This window comes from Xiphophorus maculatus, chromosome 7 (genome assembly GCF_002775205.1).
Source record: "Xiphophorus maculatus strain JP 163 A chromosome 7, X_maculatus-5.0-male, whole genome shotgun sequence".
In the NCBI taxonomy this organism is placed as follows: domain Eukaryota; kingdom Metazoa; phylum Chordata; class Actinopteri; order Cyprinodontiformes; family Poeciliidae; genus Xiphophorus; species Xiphophorus maculatus.
In genome coordinates, this window is record NC_036449.1 from 9,712,911 (window position 1) to 9,725,375 (window position 12,465).

The window sequence follows — 12,465 nt, forward strand, 5'->3', positions numbered from 1 at the left end:
GAGGATGCCATCAAGCACCTGCTAAAACAATAATGATCTTATTTATTTTATTTTATGTTTTTGTCGTGTCTAGAAGACAGTTGAAACATATTCAAGAAACAAGAGATACATTTAGTTGCTTTCTGTTTGAGACCACAGCAAACTCATGTTCTCATAGCCACTCCAGTAGGTTAACTAAAGGGGACTGGGCCTTTCAGTCGGTGGTCTCAAGCATGTAGAACAGTTTACCCTAGCAACTCTGTTTAGGTTTATAAAAAGCAACTAAAAACATGTCTACTTTCCCAGGCTTTTATCTCTTGATTTTACTGTGTTTCTTATGTTGGTTTTATGTTTTGTATGGTTTTAAGGTTGATTTCTATTGTATAGCACTTTGTGATTTTATGTCTGTGGAAAGGGCTTTTATAAATAAATGTTACTAATATACCATCTGACAAAGCTCAGATTAACTCGGTCTGATTTCTTATGCCATTCTCTATACTCCAGTTGCTTCCACAGTCACCATTTCTCAATCCAGTAGAACAAGTTTAAGAAAAAGTTAAGATGGAAGTTAGGATGAAACAAGGGATTTGCATCATTGATGTACAGCTGATTGACATTCAGCAACTGCACCTGATCCTGATTCTGGATTAGGACATTCCAAGCATCATAAACACCAAAATGCTTAACCCTTGACTTTATAGGTTCCAGTAGCTGGCTTTTTATCTATTTGGCCCAAGTTTTATATTAGCTGTTATAAGGGAAGCCAGGAGACTTTCCATTTATATTTGTTTGCATAAATGTTTAAGAAAACATAACATCCAAAGAGAACCACCTATTGTATGATTTAGGGCCAGCTAATCAATATAGCAATACTCAAATTCCAAATGTACAGGATTAAAACATAGCAGATGATGTGTGTCTGGTACAACATCCCACAATGCTGGAGTTATTCTGTTATTGTCTAACACAGACAACTTCGTGCACACCAGAGAGAGGAATCCCGAGAATCAGAGAGAAAAAAAAATGTTGCAAGCAGGTGCTTCCTTGAGGAAATACCACAGTATAAAGAATGTGCTATCCACAAGCATCTTGTCTCCACCACTCAGGAAGAAAGACTCTGAAGCTGCTGCTTCAGATTTCAAGGCTTTTCCGCTCAAGCTGCCATCTGTACCAGCCGCGTTCATCCATGAGTAAATGATTTTCAACGTCTGTCCCCTTCGCTTTCCCTCTTTTTCACTCTCTGACTCTCCTAAAGTGATTCCTGCTTGGTGTGTGTCCGTTTTCTGAGTTTTCACACCCTTCCATATTATTACTGAAGTACTCTAATTTGTCATATGATATTTGGATTATTCAAACAATAATCCAGAGGTAAAACAGCTATACCAATGCTTCTACAACAGTGACCTAATCAGGCAAACAAAATAATAATTGCTACCCTAACAGGTTCTCTCCATAGTGTGTCAAATTTAGAAATTTTTAACTAACAGGAATAGAGACATAGGTCGCATTTTGTATCAATGGGAGAGGAGTTTGAGTTTTGACAATGCATTTACAGAATTCCTTGTTTTTCTTGGTCATAAATGAATTACAAAAAGAAAGAATGTGCTTAGTGGAGGGAATCCTCACTGCCAAGTAAATGGACAGAGTAGGAAGCATTGTGAATCACATTAATTTTACTTGTGCACACAGTAATTTGAAGATTCACTCAGTTGCAGCATTTGGAGATAATCTAGAGGTACCACTGGAGGAATTAAAGTTAATTAACTCTCCCAGAAAAAGCTAATCGTTTTTTTCCCTGCTTCGTCATGTGAGTGCAGGCACCACGAGTCTTCAGACTTTATTGTGGTATTAGTTTAAAGCCATCACAATCACTTTATTTTACACAAAATGTCCTAAGTCCTTCATATATTAACATAACACTAAATTGGTCCTGTGTTAAGCCTGCACTTATTGCCGCAGATCTGATGTTGTCCCATGGTGGTGTTTACTTTGTAATGGAGTTATCGCCATGGTAGCAGCCAGGGCCCTGCGTGGTTTCAGGTTCCTGATTTAATCAGCAGCTATGAGTGTGAGGGATATGCCTTCTATAATAACACGCATCACACAAAAGTGCACATGTCATCCCTTTTGATTTGGAACAAAGAAGCCGCTGAAAAGCTAGAGAGTCCCTGCTGACCTCCCCCGCAGTCAAATGAAACATGAAATCAATGCTTTGCGTTAACCCCTGGATAAATCCAGAAGCGGCGAGACCTAGCGGGTTAAGTCTTTGTGGTGTCACCCACCTCCATCAAAATTATTACGTTGAATCGGTAATTCAGCAGCTTTCACCAAGTTCTCTTTGCAACTGCTGAATATGTCAGGTGTTCTGGAGAAAACGACGAAGAGGTTCACAAACAACATGAGCAGAACAAAAATACAGAGAAAAGCTGAAAACTTTTGAGTCATTCTATTTTTTTTGTTGTTGACATTTTCCAAAACCAAAGCAGTTTAAAGATCAGGAATAATTTAAGTATGGTAATGATAAACTTGGGTTTTGGAAGCTCTGCTAGGTCTATTAGTTTAACACAGCATCCCAGCATGACGCATGAGGGTAAGAGGATAATGAAGAGCTGAGAAAACATTTTCTTCAAGCTGCTGAAGCTGGCATGTTAAACACATTACTATTGTCAAAACCTATTTGTGAATGACAAAAAAAAAACAACTCTTAAAGAATGAATGTGAACAAACTGCAGAAGGACTACCGCACATCATTTCACTTGGCTTTAAGATGAATAGGATGTGACACATACAGTGAAGATCTCTCGACTTTGACAGTTAAAAGAGCAGAACAGATTGGTGGCATGACATTACTGTTTTCCTATTGAGAGTCAAATATATCTCTTATCATTTACCAATCACACTGTACAAACGTACAAACATGGCGGTGGAGTCATTATTTCAAGCAAAAGTTATTGTGACAGGGGCAAGAAGACCAGTCAGAAACCTTGTGAAGAGTTCTTGACACTTCGAGGAAAAGTATGAATACATACAAGTCAGAACAATTACCCTAACCAAATCTAGCTTTTTAAAGCTCTGAATGCCTTTTTAGGTTATATTTTACAATTTTACACAGTTTGTGTTTAAGAATTCTAAACAATCATTATGAAGTTCTGATTGTAGATTGAAAATAAATAAATGAATAAATGTCCAGAATCCATTTTAACAGTGTTAAAAACTGAAAAATGTGAAAAACAACAACAAAAAGTTACCTTGAGTAGCAATCTGGCTTTTATAGCATTGCCATTGGTATAAGGCTGAGAGAAGTGCAACCTGGACATTTGATTTGATTCAACAAGTGGCTCCTCAACAACTGTCTTCAATATTATATATGTGTAACTAATAATAAATATGTATTAAATACAGTTTCACAACAAAAAAGTCTTAAATGCAATCTTTGCCTGTAAAAAGTTGGCTACATTTGATACATGGTATCATAAACCTGAATCCATTTCTTAGATTTTGCGATTATTTCATATATATATATATATATATATATATATATATATATATATATATATATATATATATATATATATATATATATATATATATATATATATCTGTACTCTATGCAGGCATAGTGTACAGAAACATCTGTGCAGAATATGGACTGGAAACCCCGAGATCAAAGTGGGAAACACCCCCAAAGGTGGCAGAGAACGCCAGAGCTAAGATCCTGTGGGACTTCCAGATCCAGACAGACAAAATGGTAATGGCGAACCAACCAGACATTGTCGTAGTGGATAAACAACAGAGGAAAGCCGTTGTGATAGATGTAGCAATACCAAGCGACTGCAACATCAGGAAAAAGGAGCACGAGAAACTAGAGAAATACCAGGGCCTCAGGGAGGAACTGGAGAGGACCTGGAAGGTGAAGACCACAGTGGTGCCTGTGGTCATCGGGGCCCTCGGGGCAGTCACCCCCAAACTGGACCAATGGCTACAACAGATCCCAGGAACAACATCAGACATCTCAGTCCAGAAATGTGCAGTCCTTGGCACAGCCAAGATACTGCGCAGAACCCTCAAGCTCCCAGGCCTCTGGTAGAGGACCCGAGCTCAGAGGATAAGAACCACCCGCGGTGGGTGAGAAGGGAATTTTTTTTTTTTTTTTTTTATAGATCAAAACTAAAGCTGATAGAAATAGGGCACATATGACTGGAAATTGCTTGTTTGACAAACATAAGCGCAAGAAAAGCTTGCACCAGAGACCTTCGCAAACAAGGGATACCTCGTCCATTGCAGGGTAGTTTTGAAGTTCCTCTACATTTCTTCAGGCTGCTATCCAAAGACAGTGAGCAACTGAGAGGGTGCTCACACTTCTTCCCTGTCCATCCATCCTTGCAGTCACACCTGCCACAGTTACACTGACCATGACCTGCCCAGAGAAAAGGGGAACAACTAAAAGAAGAAAATAGATCTAACTGAGAGAGAAAAAGAAACAAATCATTCCACCTAACATTTTTAAATCACATAGAAGACTTGCCTAAATGGCTGTGATGTTACACTGAAGTATTATCAGTTATAAGCTTTGTGTTGATTGTTAAGAAAGGTAAGCTAAAGGTATGCTAAACTGTCTTTGCAAGTATGTATTTAGCATCATAAGAAAACATTCCACAAATAAGGGGTTTACTGCAACTTTTTCATTGCCCCTTTTCAAGTAATATGCTGACCTGAGCAGAAGTCATCAGTGTATCGGTCGTACGTCGCGTGACAGTTCCTCTCATCGCACTCACAGGTGTCTCCATGAATGTCCCCCCAGTCGCCAGAGGGATCTACATCATGGCAGGTACATTCCCCACACACACAGGTACCTAATGTAAAAGACACAAAAGACATGATGTCAATTATGTGGTGCTCTACAGCACATCAATGGAATGAGGGGTCTTTACAGTTATTTAGACGTTCCGACTGCGTTATCCATCGGAAGTATACAGGTTATTGATAATAGCTTACAATGAGATAATGCTATGATTCAAAAATCGGACCCAATGAGGTTCGATTTGTGAAATAAGGCCTCAAAAAACAAAGAGATTATGCATTTTTATACTTAATTTGCATTCTTTGATAGATCTACTGTATACACACACCCCTTGGATTTTTCTACATTTTGTCCAGGTACAAATACAAAACTTCATTGTAATTTATTGTAATTTCTTCTTTTTTTTTTTTTTTTGATAAACCAGCATGACGTAGTGCTTCATTAATAAGTGAGTGAAAAACAAAATGCGGTATTCAAGTTTACTTACAGAAATAAATGTAAAAAAAGAGTGCTATTTGTATCCGCACCTTGGCACCTCTCTTTTTCTGTAGTCACTAACACCAGCTGCTCTTCTCACTCAAAAGATGAATGTCATTCCAGCTCCTGTAAGTAAGTTTCTGACCTCTACAAGGCTCTGTGACAACAAGTGCAGCACCTGTTCAATACTGTCTGGCACAGATGGGGAAGAAACTATATCAACACTACTGCCATGAAAGATATTACAGTTTGTGCAGCCCAACATCAAACAAAGGAGTGGTGCTCTTTTGAAACGCAATGAAGCAGCAAGAAATGAATGGAGAAACTTTTCCTGGTGAGGATGGAGGAGTGCAGCAGATTGAAGTGAAGCCTATGTAACTGTGAGGGACCGGATTTCATCTTAGACCCAATGGGCATCTCTGCTCCGCTGTGCCATGGAATCGACTCCGCGGTACATATGCACCCGTTATGGTCAATGACGGCGCTTACACCACCTCCGCACAGTGGTGAAAGGCGATGCAGTGCGTAGTTAGAACCAATCCTATTTTTGCCAGACACCAGAGCAAGTGCAGAGTCAAACTTCAAAGGCCTGAAATGTGAAAATAATTCACAGAGATAGACTTCATTCAGTGGGAAAACGAGCTATATTAATGTATATTTATGCATATATGTTGTCAGCAAGTATCATTTTTGACTATGTATGAAAGAAAATTTATGGATTTTACTCTGAAACTTATTACATCAAGTTCTATTGCTTGAGTTGTAGTAGGAGTGTCTATGAAGTGGGAGAGAAAGCGATGGAAAAATAATAATTTTAGAAATTGAGAACTACAGTACTTATATATACTAGATTTATTGCACAATCTTTCTTTTCCCATGTATGCTTCTTGGAGCACCTCTGTGGTTCACAGCGGAGCAAATCAGGGTGGCCTGGAACATCTCCAGTCCAAGTGTACAGCAGAGTGGAGCAGAGACGCATGCAGTGTAAATCCGGGGTTACACAAATAGTAGTCCTCCTGTTCAGTGAAGATCATTTAGACAAGTTGTCAGAAATTATTTAGTGATGTGTAATAATACCAAGAAGGGAAAGTATTGTTCCAGTTTAAGAAACACTTAAACTCAGAAGAGAATTGGATAAATAAGGAACAAATAACCATGGTATAGAGGCTTTGTAATTCAAGTAATAATTAGTAATAATTCATTCATATTTACTGGTTTACTTCTGATGTTATTTATAATTGTAGATCATTTTCTTTATGAAAATATTATTTTGTGGCAATACATTTAGTCCTGTTGAGTTAGCACTCCTAATCTATTTAAGTAGTTGTGAAATAGAACTAGTGTTAAACTAGTTCTTATAAATAAGTGAACAGAGAAATAAATGATTTATTAATGTAAAACAGACGTACGAAATGCAAGTTAAGAAATGCCGCTGCTGTCAGTGTTAAAACAAAGTGATTAATTTCATTTCTAATTAATGTTTAACTATTTATCTATACATTTTAGTTTTGTCTTCTCTGAAACATGAATAAAGCTGTTGACAAGGAATCATCTCTCTTCAGCATCTTGACGTTAAGGAGGCATTTTACTGATTGTCAAGCCACGTAGTGCACATATGTCGAGGGCAGCACATCCTGTAAAAGTAAGCAGGTTGAATTCAAATGTAATTACATGCATTCCAGTACAGATCAATTAAATTTAGCTCATAATCCAATTCAGTGCAGTCAGACTGACTAAATTGCCCAGGAATAAAATGTTGCCTTTCAAAGGAAGCCAGCAGATTGCATTTGTTAATAGGAGGTAAGGTTATTTGATGGGTGTTCTTTTCAATGACTTTCATCAGGTTTTTTTTTTCAGAATCATTCCAGCATACCATAAAATTAAATATTCATGACTAAATTTATTCCAAAAATTGCGTTCCGCCTTCTCCAAAGATCTGTAACTTTTTTTATTTTTTTTATCTTGGGGGGGGGGGAACTGCCTCCAAAATGAATTTCCTTTTCCTTCAGGTTTTTAAAATCTTTATTCCTTCATTTATCTTTTCCCTCTTTTCTTTTCATTTGTTTAGCCCAGGCATTAGCAAAGCAGCAGCCGGTGGAAACCTATTTCCTCTTATCAGTGGAGACAGAGCACCGGGAGCCCCAGGGGAGAAGGCCAGCTGGCAGGCCGGAGGGGCTGAGGCTGCCGCATGTCTGCCCTATGGCTGAACGTTCAGTCTCCCTCACTCCCTCATAACCCTGCAGTCCTGGATTAATAGATCTATGAATTATCTGTCTGTCACAAATATCATGGATGAACTGAAGAGCGGTAATAGAAACACTTTTATTATTTTCTAAATGTTGCAGTTATGCTATATGTTTTATCCAGGCATAAACCAACACGCTGGCTCTTCTCTGTCTTCTCTTTCTCTCTGATTCTCTCTCTCTCTGTCTCTCTCCATAAACCAAGTCACCAAAGCAGGAGGTTTGATACTTTAGTGAGTTACAAGATAATTATCTGCAGGTCAGATCATTAAGCTATTTATCCCACAGTGTCAGAAGAAAATGATTAGCTAAAGAAAGGATGGAAGGAAGACTTTTACCATCTCGTACCTAACAATATGCTTCACATCTCCAGAGCTGTGCACAATAATGAAATCAACTCATTTCTTAATTATGTGACTCCCCCCACCCTCATTCCATCCATTGTCTATGATCAGTAGGAAAGGTTTCAAAACCTTTTAAGTGAAGAATAATACAAATTTATATTTGTGGTAACTGCTATTGAATGTCTGTTTATAAGGGTTCTTTAACAGATTAACAATGTTCAGGGTTTTTTTTTATATTGAGGAAGTTTTTTTGTTGATTTTATTCCTTCTGGTCTCTTATTGATGAGGTTATTATTTTTTCCTTTTTACAAAAAAATACATTCTTTTTAATATTATTACTCAGATATACTGTATTTGCTTGGTGTTGTTCCATGCATTCCATTTTCATGTATTTTCTTTAACTTTGTTTAACTTTGCAGAGTCCGACTTACTTCAACTTCACTTACCCCATTGTTGATCAACATGTTCTTCCTATCCGTTTTGGTATTGTCATTTTTTTGTTGCTACATCTCTTTACCACTCTTTCACTTCGCCCCATAAGACGTAAAATAAAGGCCCTGACCCACCAAACGACTGCATTTGTTTTGCCCACCCAAAGAAAGAACAAACCAGACTTTGGCGTAGCAAAGAGACAGTTCAGTTCAGAACTATGTGCAAAGCAAATAAAATGTGTCTTCACTGCAGTTTGAGCATAGCACAGACCTTTTGTTTCTTCATCTATGGAACAAAAGTGCTACAGTGATTCTCAAGGAGGAACATGCTATCTATTTCTCACAGTATCGCACAAATTATTACATTTTTGAAAGATTCAGAAACTAAATGTTGAACTGCTTCTTCCCTTACACAGTGAGGTTGTTACGTTAGTTTTAAAAAGTTCCATTAAGAGCCTCCGTTAAGGCTAACTTCTAATTTCAACCTTTGACTCTGGAACAAAGACCTGACGCAAATAAATGTGCAAATTGCTCCTTTCAATGCCTTTAATGTTTGCACCAGCATGTTATTTATATTAATTGCCTTGTTTATCATAGTCAGATGCAGCACATAAAAGACAAAAGAAAAAAAAAATTAAAAAATGGACCCAGGTCCAATGAAAAATAAATCTAATTTATTTTAGAGTAGTTCTTCCTCATTTGCATAAAAACCTTTTTCCTAATAATCACCAGTGATTACAGAAGCTGAACCTCTCAAAGCTCTCTCACTGGGCAAATCAACATCTGCAACACAATACTGGCCACCCTGGTATACTTTCTTCTTCTTCTTCTTCTTCTTTTTTTTGTTTTGACAGTTGTGCTCTTGACCAGAACTTGTGGCTCTGTGATGGGACTCCCATGCAGCCTTATTTCAACCAACCAGTTACCGAGCCCTCACCCAGACCGCTGTAATTAATTTTTGAGAAATTCCCTGAAATACTGGAGGAGCACTTCAGTTAACTTAAATGAGATATTCCACTGATTGCTTGCTCGCCATGCTCTGATGAGTCACAGAGCATTATTTTATTTTTTTTTAAGGCAGTCTAGAGTCTGGGTTGTATTTAGTTCTTTGTGTTTCCTGATTGTTTTATAATTTGGGCTATTCAAACAGGATGAAAAGCACTGACCCGGTGTTTCCATGTTACCCATCAGGCATGTTAAGCAAAAGCAACATTTTGCACAAGCCCTACATCCTGCTGTTTTAAACAATCCCTTTCTTGAAGCTGCTTGTTTCATGAGAAGACTGATTAATGTCCTAAACTTGATGATTTATCATTATTAATGGCTGAAATAAAAATGGTCTCATTTTGATGATGATGATCATAATGATGATGATGATACACAAATTAGAGTTATTTCATAAAAGGTAAAATCTGGGAGGAAAGAAGAATATAAGGATATGTTTTTATTTTTCGAGGTGAATTTCATCCTTCTGATGACTGAAACAGACAAGAAATCTGACTGCGCCTCTTTAGCTTGTTTCTTGTTTCTAGGCAACACAAATACAATGAAATCATTACAGTCACGCTGTTTATGTTAATAGGTCTGAAGCTTATTATTCATCCCTCTCCATTCTGCAGTTTTATGGCTTTGCAAACCACTGTCAGTATGCTAATGAAAATTTGTCCAGATGGAAAATTTCCAAGTTTATTTATATGAAATAAAGTTGTGATTCTTTGCAATCAGATATTTAACTTAGATCAGTTATGGTTTTCTGGAATAGTTCTATGTTTTCTTTATACTCAATAATACTATTTTTTTGAGTTTCTGTAATGTCTTATGTTAACAGTGAAGAGGACAAACAAACCTCTGTTGCTGCAGATTTTGCCATCTGGAGATGTGCATTTCCGCTTGCTTTCCCATGGGTTGATGTCACACTGGAACTCACATTTGTCTCCATGCCAACCAGCAGCACAGTAACAGTTTCCACAGTAACACTGGCCATGGCCTGGAAGGACATGGAAGAACTCATAAATTCTCATCCAAGAGATTGATAGACATACTGTACTTCTAGATATTAACAATCTTACTTTTGCAGAAATCAGATTTGATATCACTCTTGATTTAGTAATTTCTACTTTTGCACATTTGTCAGCCACAACCTGAATTTAGTCATTTGCAAAGAACGTGGCATATGTTTTAAATCTATCAGCTTGCAGCTTTAATGTCCAGCTTTGCAATGCTATTGCAAAGATTTATTTATTTTTTTTGATGAGATAAAGAATGCATTTCATATATCACCGCAAGATTTACAATCTGAAATCAGAAGCAACATTTCTTTCTCGAGAAATGAGTTTTAAACTTTGATATTGTTGCCTTGTGTGTGTAAACTGAAGAGATTCTACTCATGACTGACTCCATTGAACAGATGCTGAACATCGCTTAATGTCTAATGTTGATTATGCAGGGTAATGTAACACATTTTATGTGCTGCTGCAGGGCGGGATATGAGTAAGTAGCATACAAACTACATTGTACAGTATGTTCAAAAAAGGCTCCTCTCCTTTAACATTTTCCTTTTTCGTCAGGTATCAAATACGTCAATGTATTTCATTAGGATTTTATGAAAGAAAACGACTCAAAGTAGTGCATTAGTATGAAAGGAAATAAAAAAGACTCACAGCTTTCAAAATATTTTAGGAATCTGAAATGCATTTGTGTTCTGGCGCCTTTAATCTGATGCCTCTGAATGAAATACAATGCTACCAACTGTCTTCTAAATTAACAAAAAGTAAATCCAGTGCACCGGAGAGCAATATATAGACAGCACAGCTATTACTTGTGTAAATCTAGCCTGGATGAGTGAGGTCTAGCCTTCATGGAAAGAGAGCCACAGAAAGTCTCATCAAATATTCATCATACTCAACTTTGTGACACATCAAATATTTGGGAAAAGTGCTCTAGTCAGGTGAAACAAAAGTTGAACTTTTTGGCCTACATGTATGTGTTGCAGAAAGTAATCTGTACACACAGTCTCCAGAAGGAAGGATGGTTCCAGCACAATGATGTAAAGAGGTATAGAGGGAAAAAAAGACCAAATATCTGTCAGTAGATCAGTAAAGTTGGTAACATTTCAATCAAGAAATTTGCTTAGCATTGAACTGGGAGATTTGGAGGGATGCAGAATGCAAAGCAATGGCACAAATATTGAGATTTCTATTTGAAAAATTAAATTTCTTCATTACATGCTAATTTGTGATAACCTATCATGTCACAATTTCAAACGTAACAAAATGCAAGGCACTGCATATGATCTTTCTGGTCCTTTCTCTGTGACCAAGAGCAGACGTAGATAAATGCAGTGCCTATGCCTTTATGATTCCATCCCTGAGACGTTGATCCTAGACACGCGAAAACATTTTACCGGTAGTTCAGCAGACGTTCAGTTGCAAATTTAATGCACAAAACAGATAAAGAAGTAACAAAAGTATGAGTGCTGCCAATCTCTGGATGTCTTATCTTCATAAAATTGTCATTAAAACTCATTTGTTTCTCAATGCAATGTCTCTTATAGTTGAGCAACTTTGAGTGTAATCTACCTCCACAAACCTCTCCCGTGTCTTCATCCAGACATTCGCCGTCATCACATTCACAGAAGCGTCCCGTCACTAAGCCCTTGTCGTCATTTTGGTCACACACGCAGCTCCCACATTGACAGGTCCCTGTAAAAAAAAAATAAAAAAATGTAAAAGTCTTACACACAACCGCCAAGGCTCTGAATCTGTGTTAAACTTTGCAGTAGATACTTGCATTTAAATGGTAAAGTGTGAGTAAAATATTTTTATGCAGTGAACTGGGAGATTAAAGAATCTGGTTTACAGCTGTTCATTGGAGGGAAGTATTTTTGCATCAAGTGCCAGCAGGTTTAAGCTGGTGTTTGACAACTAAAGGTGGTGGTGTTTATTTATTTATTTATTTTGGCATGTTTGCTGGAGCTTTTTGGATTAGGTTTTGAAGAAGCAGAAGGCTAAACAGACACATGCGGTGAATACATTAGCATTTCTACATATTCCAATAGGCCACATCCTATGCTTTCACACACGCACTTATACACGTCCCACACGGATATGCACACACCCACTGAGATTTGCTTATTCCTCATTTAGCTGAAAGCATTTGAGACGAGTGGAGAGGGCGAGCCCAGATGGACA

The 12,465-nt window shown here is 37.5% G+C and overlaps 1 protein-coding gene across 2 annotated transcripts in view; it reads right to left on the bottom strand.

Annotated features, from left to right (window-relative positions):
• itgbl1 (integrin subunit beta like 1) overlaps positions 1-12,465 on the bottom strand; it is a 46,478-nt gene that overhangs the window by 15,503 nt on the left and 18,510 nt on the right. For both annotated transcript variants that reach the window (XM_005810815.3, XM_023337422.1), the window contains 4 exons: positions 11,854-11,976; positions 10,122-10,262; positions 4,692-4,832; positions 4,250-4,396 (listed from right to left, as the gene is read on the bottom strand). In XM_005810815.3, coding sequence (XP_005810872.1) covers positions 4,250-4,396; positions 4,692-4,832; positions 10,122-10,262; positions 11,854-11,976 — 552 coding nt within the window. The remainder of the gene's footprint in view (positions 1-4,249; positions 4,397-4,691; positions 4,833-10,121; positions 10,263-11,853; positions 11,977-12,465) is intronic.